This window comes from Echiichthys vipera, assembly GCF_963691815.1.
Source record: "Echiichthys vipera genome assembly, chromosome: 20".
NCBI classification, from domain to species: Eukaryota; Metazoa; Chordata; class Actinopteri; order Perciformes; family Trachinidae; genus Echiichthys; species Echiichthys vipera.
Window position 1 is genome coordinate 5,253,901 of NC_139845.1, and position 20,546 is coordinate 5,274,446.

Below are 20,546 nucleotides of genomic sequence, written 5' to 3' on the forward strand. Positions count from 1 at the left end.
ACTCACACTGTCCTTCCACACCGGGCCAAAACAGGTTTTACAGGTACAGTCTAGTGCGTTTGACCAGTGTGAGTGCAACCGCTCCGCGCATAGCAGAGGCCAGCTGGCCGTCCGCAGCCCGTCTGAGAGAGGTGGTCTTTTGTAGAGCGCGTTTGCACATGTACGAGCACGAGCGTGCGCACGTGTACGAGCACGAGCACGAGGCCTACGGCGGTTCTGACATAATTTATGTGCGGACATTTAACAACAACAACTATGGCGGCGAAAGGTTCACGTTGGTGTGATGCGGAGGTGGAGTGTTTACTGCAGATTTGGTCGATGAAAAGATTCAAAAACAGTCGACAAGACGCACAAAAACTCTGAGGTCTATGGAAAGATTTGTAAACAAAGCGACGCATTGCGATGACGTCATCAATGCGTGTGACGTGTTACGGCGTGATGACGTATGGAGAGACAAGAAGCATTGACCGAGGCCCAGGTAGTGTGAGTACAAACGGTCCTGGAGGGGGGGACAAGTACCCTAAAGCACGGGGCACGGGACGGAAGGACAGTGTGAGTGCGCCCTAAGTATATATATATATACAGTATATATATATATATATACATACTGTTTATCTATGTCTTTTTGACTGAAATTAAGTACTTATGTCATGTAATAATGACTAAACCGTCTCCATGGCAACTGAGCATATTCCAAGTACATCACACCTTTCATCTCAATATCGGGGATTACTAATGCTGAAACCATTTGTGGATTCATTCTTTAGTCACATGAAAATATTGGGTACCAAATTCTCTGTTGTACATAAACTGAACCGCCTTGTGTTTTAGTCTTTCAGCCAGTTCGGTATTTTTTGAGAGGATATTACAAATTGTTCACTATTCTCTGATGTTTTATCGACTAAAGAAAAATGTCCTTGATATTTTCTAGTTCAGCGTGCGTTTTTATGTATACTCACATTGACTCACGCCTGACTCACACATCTAAACCAAGGTTTCACTGAGTAAAAATGCAGGTCAGGGAGAGAGATGCTACCACCCCCTGATGACACATTAACCAGCCAAAAACAAGCCAGAAAACTGTATTTTGATGACGGAATCAGGTGGCCTCTGGGACATTATGTTAGATTATGGGTACTGCAAAGAGAGTCAGTCTCTGTTTTGGAAATATGCTGCCATGAAGCCCGAGGAATTATGGACTTTGAATGTACGGAAGCAGGAGCGGCGTCATGCAGCTGCCGTGTGTAGGTGTGCATTAGCATAGGTGAATGAGTTCTTGGGTGAATAAACTTGGCACTGCAGGATACGCGTGAATAACTGTCTCTGCACTTAACGGTGGCTGTACTCTGAGATTACTAGAGCTTTTTATGTGGCTACATTAGCATGTCATGAAATGATGATAATGTTTTCAGAATATCTGTTACCGTATTCAACAGATGCTGTAAGTGACACAAGCTTTTTTTTGTTACACATGGGTGCAGCTGAAGCAACATGTGAGTGAGAATGCAGCATTGTTGGCTGGCACTCATATCCTCGGTGTGTGTGTGTGTGTGTTCTTGTTCTTCTGTCTTTGTGAGGACTGCCTTGAGTTTTAGAAATTAAGAGAGGGGACAAACATGTATGTGGGGACATTTTTGGGAAGTAATTTATACAAACAAGTATTTTTTAGACATGATAATCCTTAAAATAGGGGTTAATTCTCATTAATTCAAAGGACTGTTTCAGGATACAGTGGTTTTGGTGAAGGGTCTGTGCCGTTATAGACAGCGGCAGTGTTTGGAGAAACGCAACCTGACGCCATACTGCGGTGGCAGATGTGATCAGACTTGTCACAGTCCGTTTGAGGAGGCATGAGAGTCTCTTAACAGTAAACATCCCTGCCTCTATAACTGCCACAGGAGGGTTTTAAAAAACAAAGAGAAAAACAACAACAACAACACAAGCAGTTAACTGCCCAGGAGTTTGTGTAACAGCTGATTGTTTCCTGCAAAAAGCACCAGCACAGTTGCACAGTCCCTCTTTTCTCTCTTTTCTTCCTCTCTTTTATAGTTTTCTTTGTGTTTTAATTATATTTTCATTTTTATTTTATTGTTTTATTATGTGACATATTATATCATATTTCATCATATTTCAGTTTTCAGTTTTTTCTTTTTTTATTATTTATTTTACATTATTTTCAATCTATATTTATTGTTTATTTTAATTTGATCATATATATGATTAGTTTTTGTTTGCTTTATTTTATGTTATTTTTATATGTATATTTTTAAAATGTTTGTTTATTCAAAATGTTTAAAATGTTTATATTTTACAAAGCATAGGACATTAATTTATTACCACATACTATAGCATGTATAGCCTGATGTATTTTCTAATGATTTTCCCATGCCCAAAGATATAATAAATACATTTTCTCTCTCTTTTTGAAATATAAAGTGTACACACTACATTGAGGGGTTAAGGGCGTCACACAAACGGGCCATAAATGACACTCCCACCGCAGGGCAACCCTTCATTTGCCAGATCTACCTGAGTGTGTGTGAATGCACCCTTAGTGGGAACCATTTGGTGTTGGAAACTTTCAGGGTGAGACATTTGCAAATTGACAACACGTTGCTCACAGTCACTCCTCTAAGAGATTAATTTCAGTTTAGAGTTTAACTGATGATGATTGACTTGGGATTCAGGAAATATGCGTGTAGCTTTGAGGTTTATCGCTGTCACAAAACACTCCAGCACAAGTGCATATGTGTGTTCACACACCTGTTTGTGAGTCGATCTGCACGCCCGCAGTAAGCCGGTTACTGGCAGTGAACCAGGGTTCGGTAAGCAGGAGCTGTGAGTGTGATGCAACCTGTCTAAACCTTCACTGTGCCTCTACTCGTCTGTCACGTCGGCCACATTGCTGCAGGATGATGCAAAGCAGGTTCAACCAGACAGCAGTCACGGCAGAGTGAAGTAAATACACAAAAGAAACCTCAGAGGGTAATTATAATTTGTTAATATGCAATATCATGTCCAGGCTACAGGTGTACACAAGTATTAGGAAATACTATATAAACAGAGGAACCAAGCTTGGCAACTAACTGAAGTGGGAAATATTTGCTTTGCATACAAATGAATATTCTAACCAAACAGTTTCACTTTCATCTTCACTAAACAAATGCTCTAATTGAACTCCTTTGAGCTGATTTGTAGGACTCAGTGGGGTGGAGTGGCACTTCTTGTTTGCATTTAGTCTCTGAAGAATCCTGCTGTCTATTGATTATTTCATAATGCTCTTTTCTCTCTATTTCTGTCCCTCATGCTTTCTTCTTTACACACAACCAATTTGGACCTGAACATAAGTAACCCGAACATAAACACCAAAATTATCCAATTATCACCAGCTCCATTAGTCAATCCAAACACTTTAGCACTGTATGTTAAGGTCAGTAGCGCTATTCAAACACCGACATGAGTGCTAGAACACAGAACCCTGGTAGTTCAAACTAATCTCCCACACAAGAATGTCAAATCTAGCTTTCTTATAACAATTAAGCCTTATTGCAGATACATGCTGCCATTTTAACCCTTTAAAATATGAACAAAACTTTGCTTATTAAGAAAGAACAGCAATTAGCGGAGGGTACAAAAGATCAGGCTGAGATGACAACAGATGTCTAATTAAATAACCTCAGAATAATAAACGTCACCAAGGGGAGCTGGTGGGAGCAGCAGCCATGTACTGATTGCAATGAGCTGAGCAGAAGTTCTCTGTGTAGCTGCTTTTTTTTCTCCAACCTCTATCTTGTAATCGTTATGAAATGCTTCATGTCAGTGGGAGGATGTATTCCTGCCTACACAATAGCATTCAACAAAATTGCTACATCTTCACGAGTCAAGTTGTGAGCAACTCAAAGAGTGTCAGGCATACTGTCGTGGGACTATGTCGCTGTCGGCGTTTCTCAATGAGCACTCTTTGAGAAACAGCTTATGTAACTTTGAGGCTTCAAAACAAACAAAAAAGGGGGTTCCGTCTGTTATGGTGGGATACAAGAGTTGGCATTTGCATTTGACTTGTCAAGTCAGGATTAAGTGGTAGAGTCAACAGAAAAAAGCAGAACACGGGAGGGAGCATGGATGGATTACTGAACAGGCCTCCCGGGCACATGCCCAGGGGCCAAAAGTGTCAGGGGCCCTCCTGGCCTTCACCAGCAAAATGTCACTCGAGGAGACACAAAATGACCACAAAGAGAACCAAAAAAGACCACAAAGAGACACAAAATGACTATAAAAAGATCACAAAGAGACACAAAAATGACCACAAAGAGACACAGAACGACACCAGAGACACAAACAGACCACAAAGAGACACAAAATGACTATAAAAAGATCACAAAGAGACACAAAAATGACCACAAACAGACATAGAATGACACCAGAGACACAAAAGACCACAAAGATACACAAAAAGACCAAAAAGATACACAAAATGACCACAGAGACACAAAAACACCACAAAGAGATGCAAAATTAAAACAAAGAGACACAAAATACCTACAAAGAGTCAAAGACACACAACGCCTACCCAGAGAAAACAAAAAGACATTAAACAACCACAAAGAGACAAAGAACAGACACAAAAGGACCACAAAGAGATACAAAGAGACAGGACACAACCTCAAAGAGACACAAAACAACAACAAAAACAGACAAAAGCATCACTGTGCCTCGCTCCTATGAAAGAAAGATGGGGGCGGCCTTTTGCATGTCAGTGCCCATGGACCCATTGTCTCATAATCCGCCTCGTGGGAAGGAGGATGTGTTCAAGTCCAAGTTTAGTAGAAGTGTGGGTCGTGGGTCTTGATCACAAACGGTATTCCCCTAAACCGCATTGCCCAGAATGCCAAGAATACCCATCAATAGCCTACTTTGTGTCACTGAGGCAACAGATGGTTCTCCCCAGAGCAAGGAGTCTAATTTCCCATCACCACCTGGGAACAGCCAGAAACTGATCCGGCACTCACCCCTCATTAATTAAACGCTGTAATGGCATGCGGTAGTAAGTGCCTGTCCTGTCAGGATGTGACACAACAACACTGAAGCCCTGTGGCTCGGTGGACACGAGGACGCGGATGTGCACTAAGTGCAGGGAGCACTATTTATCTGTGTTTACTTTACTGACCAGTGCAGAATTTTGTCCCTATGCGCTCCTGATGTCTTTAGATTTAGTGCACGATTAAAAACATGAAAACAAATCTGCATTGTGGATGAACAAGATGATTATTTTCATTATCAATTATTTGTTTAAACTACTCAAACTGAGCTGAGAGATCTGTCTGGGCTTAATTTCACAATAGTAATGAGAATATTTTCTGATGAATCATGTTGTTGCATTTCATCATCAAAAACTAAACATTTCAAAACTAATTAAGATGCTTTTTCATTTCAATTATATATTTTCTTTTAAATTAAACAACATCATTTTGCAGAATATTGGCCAAATTGAATTCCACAGGAGGTCAAAAGATGACAGTATTCAGCCCAGCACAATGAACAATGTTAAAGAATAATGGAAAATGACAAAAACCCAGATATTTATAGGTAACAAAAGCTCAAAGGTCTACTTTTATTTGTGTTTCCACTGCAAGGATGGCTCTGCTTGACTCATCTCAACGCACTTTTTTCCACCATAATTCTCTTTTTCATTTTCCAATGTGTAAAGTAACCCTTCAGTGTAGGCGGGATGCTCAGCTGATCGCCATAGTAACACCACAATTCGCTGAATCCTTTGATCGGAAACCAAACAGAGGAACGCCTGCACTCAATCAATTGTACGGTGTAGTGTACACGCACTCAAGTACACTTTTTCAAAGTCTTGTCTTGGTCTCATGCCTTGTTGGACTTGGTTACAGCCCTGGTGTATGTAGTTTAAGGCGTAGTTTTGCGGGCTGCCGTTCTTTAAAATCTGGGTTTAATGTTTCAAAAAATTGCGGTGGCTATTCAGCCGTTAAGTCGTGACGTAATGCCATTTCAAAACGCATGTGTCACCAAATCATTTCTGACTTAATCAGACATCAAATTAAACCTTTTTGCCCATAAATTGTTGTGATTTCAGGCAGAATTACTGCTTTCGGTGTGCAAGCTTAAAGAGGAGACTTATTGCATTTAGAAACTCTTCTTGTTGCGTAAGTTACACAAGTGTTACACACGCATTATACAATTCAATGGAGGCTTGAGTTCTTTGTAAGCCCATAGATGAAACTACACGAAGGGCATCCATCACCACTGGCCACCAGCTGGAAGCCATCATATTAAAGGTGTTTTTGCTAACATTCAGCTCTTAATCTCCTTCTGATCCCTTAAAACCGACTTATTGCAGCTCCTCAACACTTAAATGACAGCTGACTAAAAGTAAACAAAAAAACGGTTATTTCCATGTTGTTGGGTTTTTTTTTTGTCAGAAGTTAAAGTGATGATTAAAAATGAAAACACATTAAAGGAGAAGTGCTGATGTCTTCTCTGGATTTGGATCCTGTTTAAAAAGCACAGACAAGCATTGAAAAAAAAACGTGAAAAACCTTTCTTGTTGATTCTAGCAAAGCCTTTAATCACTCCTGCTAGAACACGAGGGACATGCTAATGGAAGCCAAGTAATCATGTTATAGTTTGTGGTAATCTGTGCTTATCGTGGCTGCTGGGAGACGTTAGCTAACTATGAGAGTTGTTAAAATGGGACCCGCCGACGTGCAGCCATACAGGAAGGCGACAGCAAAAAAGCTGCAAACAAGCTGAGGTCAACTGAAGATGCTCTGAGACACCACAAGCAGACACATAAAAGACTTTGTACACAGGGTAAAGGCGAGAGACAAAAGACTTCCTGTTGCTGTGGGAAGTTCTTTACAGGAAACCAGGTCTACTAGGGAGAAGAAGAAATGTCAGTTTAAAGAATGAAAGGGCAGAGGAAGGTACAGCAGGGGAGAGTGGACTAGAGACCAGAGGAAGGGTAGGGAGAGTTTCCTACCCCGTACAGTTAGTTCCACCGTACATTACACCGTACATCTCAGCTGACATTACATATTTTAAGAGGCTGTAACAGGCTCTTTTTTAAAGCTAGAGTGAGGGTGTCATATGAAATTAACCTAGAGCATCCATTGGATGACATGCTAACTTGTTGGGAAAGGGGCTAAATAACACGCCAAGTTAGGCAAAAAACCGGCATGACAGTGGTTCATGTTGCGAGAAACGTAGAGTGGGAGTCAGTGTTAACATTAGTAAGCTAAACTAACTATTCAGCTAAAAAACCAACAGAAATGTTTTTGTCTATGTCTGTTCCCAATCACAACATTTGTTTGCCATAATTTCCAGATAGAAAAGCCCTGTATACATACAATTTGAAGGTAAGGAGCAACCAGGGTGGATAAAAACTAGCTTGCTTGTAGTTAGCTCAACGTCCCAGTGATTCGGTCTATACGGGGCTATGAAGTTCCTCAGTCAGGAAAGTTGACAGCTCGTCTCCTAGCAGCGCGAGGTCTCAGATGTCAGTCAATCTCTGCTTTTGCCAACCCAGAGGCCCGTAGCTTAGACGCCATCTCCACAAATGTGTCCAAAAAAATGTAAAAATATATACAATATAGCCCCAGTGCCATAATAGATTGTATTTCCTCACGCAGGAACTGTCATATTTCAGTTCCACTTGAAGGGAAGTGCGAGCAGGGAAGGATAAGCGGAAATATAGTCTGGAGGAAAGAAGTCAGCGGAGAGATAAGCATCTGTCACTTTCCTTCATTTTAAAGTACAGTCAGCGGGTATCAACGACTGCTTATGTAGTGAGTTCTGAGTGAGCACTCGGAGCAAGCATAGCAGTATAGAAAAGAAATAACATATAGCTTGTTTGTCTTTTCCATGCATTTCTCTCAATGTAAACAATCTAAACTCCAAGAATCTGTAACAGGTGTGTTAAGTTATAGCAGTGGGAGGGTAATAAGCACGAGGGGGAGTTCTGATTGATGTCTGCCGCTTTTAAAAAACAACCTACACGACGCAGGAACAATGTAAGTCATCTGCCCCGCTGCATAATTCACAAGCACAACAGGGATATGAAGTAATGAGTAACAAAACCAAACATGAATATATTGTTGAAGTGATATGATTGCATCGTAAATTGCCGATTCTTTCTCTAACAAATGATTTAATGAAGCGATGAACTCAAGAGAGCAATCAGCCAGTAGCCAGTTTTCTGTTGTTTTTTTTTGACCAAATCTTTTGATGAGTTCCCACATAAAGCTTTTGTAATGTTAATTCTTTTTGTTGATCCTAGCATGAAAATTCTCCTCTTTGACAGCATGGGGAAAATCACCACAGAGCAACACAAACAGTTTGAAGTGACACCGCCTGTGGTTTGAAAAGCAATCATGAAAAGTCCCAAAAAGACAAAAAAAAACAACAATCTCTGACTCAATAAATGAGTGTCAGGGGATGTGATGTTTTTTTTAGACCAACATCCTCATCCTGTGTCCAAGAATGACATCCGTATTACAGAAAACCAAACATTTCACAACCAGTCACCAGCTTTAGTCACAGGAGTGCTTTCTCAGAAGTCCTGATATTAGTTCCTTAATTTAGAAGCATAATCACAGGGTTCAGAGAAGAAAACCACAAGTCTAATGCAACAAGAGTGAGATAACAGAGACCTAGAGACACATAGAGGCACCTTGAGACACCTAGCAAGGAGGAAAACATACAGTATAGCTAACAAGATATAATGTGGGTTTTAACCGCACATGCAAACTGCCTGATTTAAACTTCACAGGTTCACAGACCGATGAATCAACATCACAGCAGCCGCATACGGTCTCACTTTTGGTTTCACTTTTGCTGAACTACCAGACTGGTAGTTTAGGACCATATGATGTAGAAACATTTTGTAACGGCATTTGACGTAAGTCATGGAGGTGCAAAATCGTTCAATATCAGTGTAATTCCTAGCGAAGTTTTCTTGAAATGTAATGGATAACGTCGTATCCCCAAATGATGTTGAAGAGGAAATAATTTAGTTTGGTTATTTGGATGAACTGACCTTTTAAAGCAAAGAAACAAAGATGCAACACTGACTGACTCACAGCAGAAGTGAAAAACGGAAAAAAGATGCCCTCTGTGATCTGAAATCCAAAGTGAAATCAAACTTTCTGCATGACCAGACACCATCTCCGAGTAAGGGAGAAAAATATGTTGACTTGTTAGTTGGGTGAACGGGCCTTTTCAGGCATGTTGAGACTGTCAACATCATCCTCTGGCATTAATGTGACTCTCTTTAGTCCGTTTTTAAAAAGAAATATGGTACAAAAAAGGTAAAATTAAAACAGAAGTAGCAGTACAACTGATGGCCCTTCATTAGTCCCTAAAGGATATAAGAGTAGAATTAAATTATACATGCATTGTACTTGTTAGATGCCTTTGGAGAGATAAATCAAGAACCTGTCGAAGTGATTTCACTGATGAACGGCCATGAAAATGTCTTTATTATAAGAAACAAAGGACCAAAAAAACTATAGAAGTTAGTTTGTGCACTGCTGACAGATAACATCAAACACGCGGTATGTTCTGACAGCCGCTGTCACAACTTGTGTCGACATCAAAGCAGCTGAAGGAATCTCCAGACTTTCAGGATGTGTCATCTTATCTCACCACGGCGTCACTTCAAGGATGTTGTGAATTTGCTAAACTCGGGGAAAGTACAATTAGGTCATCTTGACAATCGCAGCATTGTTTCCATCGATTTCCTCCTCGCCTGTCGAGGTGTGAGGGTAGGATGAACTCATCAAACGCAGCTAACCAATCGCCCGCCTTTTGTTCCAACTTCACACCCATAGAAGGGGGTCTAGGGTCAACAGATGGAGGTGATTACACGCGACAGTGCCAGAACGTCTTTTAGCATGGTCATGATTAAGTGTGTGTGAAAAACAAAAAGAGATGAAAGTGTAAAGAAGAAGCGAGAGAGATGAGGAAGCTGCACATCCTGGTGCTTATTTCTTACTTTTCTACCAGAGAATCAACACATTCAGACCAAATAAATGTCTTATAACAGATATGTTTTAGTCGTAGTTACAATATTGATATGAAGAGTAAAAAGATGCAGATGTGTGCCTAAGCTTTGACTGTGCAACAAAGATGTTAACATCTGCTCACAGGAAGTTAACAGGGACTCAGGCTGTTGCCTAGCAATGGCATTCCATTGAAAAGGTAACGCTACAGAACCTAAATTAAAGTCTTATCATGTATATCTACCATTATAATACCATTACATGTTTTATTCTAGAATATGAGCTTGGCAATATGTCATGTATATCCTTCTTATTTATCTACAAACATTGTATTGTCCTTGTATATGTGTATGTATTTATATGTGCTATTGTATTTAATGGTTTTTGTTTTGTTTTGGAGTTTTTTTAACATGTAAAGTGACCTTGGGTGTTTAAAAGGCACCAAAAAATAAAATAATATTAGTAGTAGTAGTAGTAGTGGTATTGGCTAATATAGTTTTATTGGATTTACTGTACAGTCCAAGGGTTCACCAGGGATTTCCTTTAGCAAAACCGATGCTACAAGCTAGCTTTGTGTCTTAATGTGTAGTCTATACAATACACTAGAGGAACAAGCTGGAGCTAATGTATGCCTGTCTTTAAGAAAATGAATAAGCACATTACAAAGGAAGCAGGTGTCCTTGTTGATGCTAACGTTTGTAGCATTAATGTTACGGTTGGCTCTGAACACTGCTGGTTTTCCTCACTTGTTGCACTTGTTTTAATGCTAAATATTTCTTAACTTGCATCAACATTTTGTTCTTCCAACTGAGTAGACTTTGGGTCACATAAAAAACATTTTTAGAATAATTTATGCATACTAGATACGCTTTTAAGTATTGTATCTGTATCCTATGCACATATCTGTTTATGGAAAAGTTCTCTCCCAATTATATTCTTGCATTTCAAATTGTTAAATGAACCCTGCACACAGAAGAGGAAGTCTTGGCCCGGATATCCACTGGCTACACCTGAACTATTGGCCGTTGCCCCCAAAGGTTAAATCACCATCAGACCGATAGCTGATGGGTTCCAAGATTTGCCAAAAGCTGACTAGCATACAATAGCATGTAATCTTGCAGGAATCTATGAGCAGTGTTGTTGAGCGACGCTGTTTCCCTGATCAACCGTGCAGACATCTATTGTTGAGGGTGTAAAAAAAAGTGTCAACATCAAGGACGAATGACGTAACAAGTTTCTTTGAGGCACTGTGCAAGGAAGGAGCCGTTGCAAAGAAAGTCCACAGGTCTGAATGTCTTTTATCTCAGCCACACAGACCGATCAGATGAAACATGCGGACGTGGACCTGCACAAGGGGTATTAAAAATGAATGAGAGGAATTACCATCTTTGTTCTCTCCAGCTCCCTTGTGTTTCCCGCTGCTAATTCCTAATCTTAATGACTACCAGATAAGCAAAAGCGTTAATTAAAGAGAGCTGCATAATTATATCTGAGGGACCTGCGCCAATGCAACCTCGCCGACTCCTCCTCCAGCTGACACTCAAGCCTGGTTTCTCCTCCCGCACTTTTACTCCCTCATAACATTAAGCATTCAGCACGCTCACGCTCTCTCATTATCTCATCCTGACCCAGTGCTTTCACCTAGTTTCTGAAGGGGCTCCGTGCTCCAATGACATGGAAGTAATAAAAACCACAACATTGCTGTCCCACTTGCCCAGAGCAGAGTTATAGGTGTTTGTGGAATCCCTACCAGTGAAATTACAGAGAAGCATATGAACTGAAAGTCAATATTTTCACAACATGGAGGAAGAATAGAAACTGATGCAGCTAATAAAAGACATCTTGGCCCCGAAAACAACTTGAAATACCTTCACAATCGCTGATCGTAGCTGCAAATGAGTCAGGGTGGAGGGATGTGTGTGCAGCCTTTGGTCTTATGAAATTACCATGAGATAAAAATCCATCACAACCAGCTTGCCTGCCCGGGTGCTCGCATCTCCACCAGAATGTCAGCAATCTGTCAGCTCATCTGTGAGTCCACCCCAAGGAGGGGAAGGACAGGCGGAAAATAATAACAGAAAGGACAACAAAAGGCTTTGCCAGGATGGTGTGGTTATGAGTTGAGCTTATTAAAAACCACAGTGGAAAATAAATATGCAAACGTCGAGACCGCCCTCTAGCAGGGAACACAATAAAATATGGTGTGAAAGACAGGGAGTGGGGAAGGAGAGAGAGCAGACACCCCACTGCTAATTTAATAAACTGGCTATAGCAGGCTATGCAATTCCATTATGTTGTGTCATCTGTCCTGCGGGGCTTGGATCGGTTCCTGGGGCAAGGTCACGGAGAATGACATTATCAAATGCAATCAAGTCATTAGGGATCCCAAATTTAAACGCCGCCCTGGCAGGTTTGGAAGCTGATAACCACGCTGTTTGTCTCTGACGTCACTTGTCATTAGGTGGTTTAACATGACTCAGAGAGTCAAACAAACATTTTCACACACAATATTTGTCCGATGTCTGACCACAAGTTAGGTAAACCGATTTGTTGGTTTTGACAACACACACCAATGGAGCATCATGTCATTTGGTACGACTATTCATCTCTGACGATCCCTCCACCTGTAGACAGTTACCATATTATAGGTGTAACCAGTATGTCATTCCCCTCATTGGCAAAATGACCAAAATGCATGTCCCTTGTTAACCTCCCATCCCCCTCTCCATCCCCTATCAGTAAAGAGAGCTCAGGGGGCAGAGGGGTTGTTTAGCTGAGTAAGTTAGTCTGGTCGGCCTGACTCACTGATCCGACTGACATTTGTGAAAGTCGAACCTTTGGCCCCGACCATGGCTCTGAAATATCAGCAGCCTAAAGGCCTTTACGCACTGGTGGTGTGACAAATAAACGACATAAAAGTGCAAAATGCTTAAATATCCATACCAGCAGGTAAACCGTATTCTAGGTCTTTTATTGTGAAAGATTAGAACGGGAGAAATGGATCTGGTATGCACTGTCATTTGTCAAAGTTGAAAGGAGAGAAGATTGCCTTGTTGGTTCGGACTACGAAGCCTCCAGTAGAGTATATCATATATTATGTAAGATATCATTAGACTCTGATTCATGGCGTTAAATAGAACATGACATTTTGTAACAAATCACATTGAATCGCATGGAAATAACTCTTCTCTCAGTCTTTTATCTCGGATTTATTATGTTCTCTAAACTCTAAAAAAATACAGAACCAAAAGAGTCGTTAATGGGGCGGTTCGCTTGTCGCGGATGAACCAATCATTTCCACCTGTAAAAAATGAACGCCTCACATACTGGGTGTAACTCGTATCAGAATTAGTGTCAGTATGTTTATTAGTAAGCACATCACAAACCCCATGACTCACCTAGCTGTCTGCACACTCTTTGTTTTCGTACACAGTGCAGGCGGTGTCTCTATTCTATAACGGTGAATGTTAGAAATCCTCTACATGATCAGAATGTACCCGTTCAGACGGCGGCAGTGGCAGGAAATAAAGCAAGCGAACAAAAGCCTGCATTTAGCTCTTCTCATTAGTTTGAGCAAAGAGGCTGTCGCATATGGTCAGTGGGAGTGCACAGCAGCATGGATTTGTTTATTATGTGCTGTGCTGCTTTTATTACCCAGGTGACATTTTTCAGAAAAGGGGCGACCCTCCTCTCTCCCACCTCTGACTCATTGCTTTCAGCTTTGTCTGCAAAGGCTCAGAATTACATAGAGAAAAGGGGAAATTCCACACATAGGAGAGAATGTTGGATTCATATTCCAGTTTGAAATATATCACTTTTTAATGCGTTACTTAAATACATAACACTTCTAAAACCCTCACATTTCGTCGTTCCTTCCTGTCACAGAATGACGTCACCACGCCGTGTTGTGTGAGTGCAAATTGTAGCCTCCTCTGCACCATCAGGAAATGATCCGCTCCATGAGTAGGAGTGGAGCGGAGGGGGATGCATGCTCTGGTTCTGCATCTTGTCTGCAGAGAACGACCTGTTTCTCAGTCGGAATATCAAGAGAAAGCAGCAGTCGTGTGCAGCATCTTCAGCGACACGTCACATAAAGAGGCGTAAGAAGACGGATGAGGGGATTAAAGAGGGAGAGGAAATGTCTCACATCCAGTTTAGAGCTGCAACAGTTTGTTGATAAAGCAAGAACATGAATCATCAACTATTTTGATAATCTGTTTCATGGTTTCAGGTGTTTTTCAAGCAAAAATGACAAACATTTTCTGGTTCTAGCTTCTCAAATCTGTTGCTTTTTGCTGTTTTGTATAATTAAAGATGGAATGTCTTTGGGTTTGGGGTTTTAAACTGAGTAAAAAAGACATATGAAGACTGTTTGCTCTGGGAAACTGCATTTTTCAGCATTTTCCCCCTAATATCATTGAACATTTTATAGTCCAAAGGATTTACTGAGAAGCAGATGATAGTTGCAATTTCTTTAGGGCTGCAAGTAATCTGCATTATTCACTGATCTATTAGTTACTTATTGTTTAGTGAAAAATGTCCATCATCACTCTTCATTCATTCATTCGGCTTTTCTTCATCCCTTTATTGTGATAGTACAGACGGAGAGTGAGAGTAAAGATGGGAGAGAGAGGGGGGGGGGGGTATGCAGCAAAGGGCTGCAGGTCAGAGTGGAACCAGGGGCCACTGCGGCGAGGACTTTCAGCCTCTGTAAACTGGGCTCCCTATCATTTCTGAGGTGATAAATTAAAGCTCAAGGTATTGCTGGGCGATATAGCTAAAATCTTCTATACCAGATATAGGTCATTTTATATCTCGATAACGATATACAGTATATAATCAATAAATCAATCTATATGAAATAAGCACATGATGAAGCCTATTTTTGTTTACTTCTTTGTGAATTAAATATGTGTCGAATGAAAAATACGTGCAAGAATCAGACCATAAAGGGTCGTTGGCTGCTGGTTTTTCAACAACGCGATAAAGACAATATAGATACATATAAACAACATGAATTTTTATATCAAATATCAATTTGACAATATACTGTATATGGCTGAGTCATGACCGAAAGAACGAGGTCGCGGGTACAAGCGGCCGAAATGGGTTTTCTCAGGAGGGGGGCTGGAGTCTCCCTTAGAGAGAGGGGGAGAAGTTCAGCATCCATGAGGAACTCGGAGTAGAGCCGCTGCTCCTTTGCGTTGAAAGGAGCCAGTTGAGGTGGTTCAGGATCATCTGGTAAGGATGAACCCTGGGCGCCTCCCTAGGGAGGTGTTCCAGGCACGTCCAGCTGGGAGGAGGCCTCGGGGAAGACCCAGGACTAGGTGGAGAGATTAGATCTCCACACTGGCCTGGGAACGCCTCAGGATCCCCCAGTTAGAGCTGGTTAATGTGGCCCGGGAAAGGGAAGTTTGGGGTCCCCTGCTAAAGCTGCTGCCCCCAAGACCCGACCCCGGATAAGAGGTTGAAGATGAGATGAGATGAGATGTATATGGCCCACCCCTAACTAAATGTACCATCTTTTGTGGTACAACCAACAGTTAACTAAGATGTAAAGCGGCAAACATCCACATATGAGAAGCTGGAAGCATCCAAATGTTTGGTGTTTTTTTCACTGGAGGCGTCAATTCATTCATTGACTGTTTAGCTTCTAATTTCTCATTGCACATGTCAGTGTATCGGGGGCAAAGATGGGAAGCACACAGCGACTTGAGACTCTACTTGGACTTCGAACTTGTGAACAATCTTTATCTCGGTCTCTTTCGAGGTGCATTGCAATAGCCTATTTAAAGTGATTATATGCCAAACAACGGATCAATGCTGATACTGTATGCTAGTAGATAAAGAAATGATGATACTTGATGCATGATTAAGTAAGAAACTTGAGTCTTGACTTGCAAAAAATGACTCGTGACGACTCTGGTAGGGGGTTATTGGTGTATGAATTGTGCGTGACTGAGGCTAAAGGGTCCAGATTCCAGAGAAGAACCTGTTATGGAAGGAAAAGCTGCATCCATAACATTAAATCCCGTCATATCACTGAGGAACCTGAGAGCTAATTCTGCTTCTGGAACCATCTTTTCTGGTGCCATAACAGAGGAATAGCTTATTCTGCAAGACAGGTTGCACATGTACATCTTTGTTTTTCACCTCTATTAGGTCATAAGTGCTGAAAGACAACGAATCGCGCTGCAACCATTAGCAAACGAGCTGCAATATGATTCTTTGGTCAACGTTGCGCGGCCCAGTTTTGGCTCCCTGTCGCTGTAGAATAACATTTCAAGTCCCTTCTGCTTTATAGTTCCAGCCAACTCATTCAGGGCTTTGGATAAGAGGGCCGGCCCACACTGACAGCTTACACCTTCTGGAGTGAGACAGTAATAGCATTTCCAACAAGCCCGGCACACAATGCAAACACCAAGCCTGCTTCTGCAACATCACGACTCACATATCATTCACACACACACACACAAAGCAAAACAATCATTATCATTATCATTAACATTCCCGTCTCCGGTGAAAGTCTGACAATAGAAGTCGGAGCTTGTTTGATCTTTTCCCCGACCGTAAATACCTATTCTGTTGCTCCGGGGCTTTTGATAACCAACGTAGGCAGTTCCTGTTTCAGAGCCTTGAGGGTCTAAAGCTGAGGATAATAAATAGTCAAGAAACTGTCAAGTCCTTTTGTTTGGGAATGCAATTACACAAGCTAGACACGCAGTGGCTATTTACCAGCATAATTACACAGTTTGCAGTCACATTACTTTTCCAACTGGTCACTAAGCACATTATCACTTTGTTCTCAATCAAATACTCTTAAAAATCAATCACAACATGCTGCGTCAATGGGAGATATGTCCATTGTCCATGTTATTGCTACGGTGTAAGACAGTCCAAGAGATACTAGCAAACATCATGGACGTATTCCAAGACAATGGGCCTCGGGGCACAGATGTCTGAGAGCCCCCTCCCCACTCTGTCTACGTAGGAACAAGACAGCCAAAATCAAAGAGTTGACTTTTAGTCGTTTTGTAATCATTTTGGGTCTCTTTCTGCTCATTTTACGTCTATTTTTAGTTGTTATGTATGTCTTTGTGATTGTATTGTATCTCCGTAATTGTTTTTCATCTATTTTTAGTAATTTGGCATCTTTTTGTGGTGGTTTTGCATCAATTTTTTGTCATTTTACATTTCTGTGTCGTCATTTTGTTTCTCTCTGGGGTCATTTTATATCTATTTTTTGTAATTGTGCGTGTCTTTGTTGTCTCTTTGTGGTCGCTTTGCACCCTTATAGTCATTTTTGTTTCTTTCTGGTCATTTTTTTGTCATTTTGTGTATACTTGTGGTCAATTACCATCTCCATATTTGGTGTTTTTTTCAGCAAGATTTTATGAGTCAAGGCACCTGACTGTATGGGCCCCTGGGTCTGTGTCCGGTAGACCCTTTAGGTAATCCACCCATGGTAGAGGTACAACTCAAAAGCCTGGAGATTGAGAGCCATAGACAATGAATCAGAAAAGAAATTAAAGATGACTCTGTGTTCTGTAGAATAAAGGTCAACTGGGTATAAAAAAAAAAGAGACAGGAGAAGAGAGAGCAGCTCATGTTCACCAATATTGATTGAACTTTCTATAGGCCTTGAAAATGACATTTTAGAAATCTTAATTTTAGGTGGTGTTCATCTAAAACATAATATTTTCTCAACAGAAATGGCAAAAAGGTGAAATAGAGGTATGTTTTTCAGTTTGTTTCTTAGGAAAAAACACTTTTTTTCAGCCAACACTCCCAGTTGAGTCACCAATCTGCCTTATTGTTAAGAGATACAGACACTTGTTTCTAGATATTTCTTGGAACACGTCACTTTGAATAAAGTGGTACTTGTTCCAGGGGAAAACTTGATATGATATGGTGGATTTCACAGTGTGAGCGTTGAATATATACACAAAACACAAATGAGCCCACGGCATAGACCACCAAGGGGACAAAAGAGAGTCAGATCATGTCATATGACAGATAATAACAGATAATAACTGATTAGCATCACAAGTATTTCCTTTCTTTTGAACTTTTTCTCACCACTTGAATTCTTCCCACAGATGAGGTGCTGGTAGGGCTGCAGCAGACCCCAGATCTCCGAGTCGTTGCTGATGGCTTGCTCCAGTGACTCCAGCGTAAACTTGGGGATCCCGTTGTCCCTCTCCACCAGCGCGCTGCGCAGGACGCGGCTGAAAACCTCTCTGAACAGACTCTCCATGCACGCGGTGAGGTATATGGCGGCGTGTTCGTGGATCCTGAGGGCCACCCGACTATCCACCATCCACCTGAAGAACTTCCCCACGGAGAAGACCATCCCGCAGCGCGCCGACTTGCCTCGGCTGAACTTGTCCCCGGTGCTCATATTGTAGAGGGACAGGGCGCTGAGAGCCGCCGTGATGCAGTTGACGGAGATGGTCCATGAGAGCACCACCTTGATGGCGCTCTGGATCTCATGCTTGGTGCACTTGGCGTAGCGCAGGCTGAGCCGCTGCGCCTCCCGGGCCACCCTCACCAGCGCGCGGCTGATGAGAGCCGAGAGCCGCACCAGGACCTCCGGTGGAGGGTCGCCCACCATCAGCTCCTCGTCTTTCCTCAGTGCGCCCTCCACCTCGCCGAGGCTCCATGGCACGTCCTCCAGCTCGGGCAGCTTGGCGCACTGACCCGAGCACTCCAGTATCTCCGTGTCCTCCGCCAGGACGGTGTTGACTGTCTCCAAACTGTTCTGTCTGCTGTGCATAGATTCCGTCAGATGCCAGCAGTTGCCCCCATGCACGATGGACTGATGCGTGTCGGAGCAGCACAGCGACACGCTGGACGACCTGACTGAGTCCGCGGCTCCACCATAACCAGAATCAAGCGTTAAATCCTCCAGCGTCCTCACGACTGTCTTACCATTTCCTGCCATAACTGCACCGCATACTGTTGGGTATGCTTGGTTTCCCAGATAAACGCCACAAACTCGTCTCTTGCTTTTTTTTTTGCAGCAGCAGCAGCTGTCCGAAGACTTAATTGTATTCCACGGCTCAAAGAGAGAAACGACAGACTGGAGCCTCTGTGTATACTTTCCTCCTCCTCTAAGTGGCTGGGTGTCTTCGATATCCTCTTGCCCACAACTTCAGACGCGTAACCCGAGAGCGCACAAACCCTCCGCGCTCACTGCAACGAGCGCAGCACAGGCAGGACTCTGATGGAGAGGTGGAGCCTGGAGCCCCGCGGGCTGCAACAAGCCAATCCGCATCTCCGTCAGCTTTGACTGACACAGACAACCCACCTGCTACCTTTGAGCAGAGGCTGCCTACCTGGTGCTGGTGGAACACAGCAGCAGGACCACAGGTTCACACGTAGGCAGCTTTGCCAACCAATGCGTAATTAGTAGTCGTGGCTGCAGTGTGCAGGGAAGTGATCGAGTGTCAGGATGAGAGACAGTGGGTTCCCACCAGGAGAAGGACAGCATAACAACATATCTAACCTTTTTATTTTAATCTGCTGTCAATCACACTGTCAAGGAGATAGAGTGGCTCCGGAATATTATTATGATTCATTTTTCAGAGGTCAAAGATCTTGCAGTTGTTTACTCTCTTTCAGCTATCCTGATTCTAATCATAGCAGTTCTGGCATGATAGCAGTTAAAGGTGTGTAAAATCAGCCGGCTGTGCAATTTATTCCCTCAGTTAAAGTAGAAATAACTTCAATGAGATACACATATTTCATACGGTCCCATATTCTGCTCATTTTCAGGTTCATACTTGTATTTCGGGTTTAAACTAGACCATGTTTACATGCTTTAATGTTCAAAAACACATTATTTTTCTCATCCTGTCTGTCTGAATACACCTGTATTCACCCTCTGTCTGAAACGCTCTGTTTTAGCGCCTGTCTCTTTAAGACCCCCTCCTGAAAAAAGCCCTGTCTGCTCTGATTGGTCAGCATTTCCGTGTTTCCAACATCTGCACTCTTGAACTCTCTGCACCCTCATTGCAGCCGGGGAATGACTGTAACGGCACTGTAGCAACCCTTTCTACCTATGTATGGTGTAGTTGTGACATCACAACCGTACAGGAAGTCCAGATGGCTCGTTGAAAGACACAGTTTCTGAATAAGGGCCGTGTGCAGGGATGCTGGGATAAAGGCCACGCACCAGATGTCAAGCCCATAGCAACATAGCTCCACCCAAGACAACTGTGATTGGTTTAAAGAACATACACAAGCCAGACTGTTGATACTTAATAAATACTTCACAGTATTTATATTACAGTACAATCACACCTTGACCTGCTTTATAATGAAAGCAGACATGGAAATGTCACTAAATTGTAATATCCCATTCTGCTCAGCTAATAATAATAATAATAATAATGTCCTGTTTATTTGTACTTGTATATTACTATTGATTTTTGTTGTATGACTGACAAGGTGGAGAGATTAGATCTCCACACTGGCCTGGGAACGCCTCAGGATCCCCCAGTTAGAGCTGGTTAATGT

General features: G+C 42.1%; 1 protein-coding gene across 1 annotated transcript in view; it reads right to left on the reverse strand.

Annotated features, from left to right (window-relative positions):
• btbd11a (BTB (POZ) domain containing 11a) overlaps positions 1-19,125 on the reverse strand; it is a 189,448-nt gene extending 170,323 nt beyond the window's left edge. The window contains exon 1 of the mRNA XM_083935417.1: positions 18,105-19,125. Within this exon, the coding sequence (XP_083791543.1) occupies positions 18,105-18,969 (865 nt within the window). The 5' untranslated portion in view covers positions 18,970-19,125. The remainder of the gene's footprint in view (positions 1-18,104) is intronic.
• Positions 19,126-20,546: the final 1,421 nt, after the last annotated feature.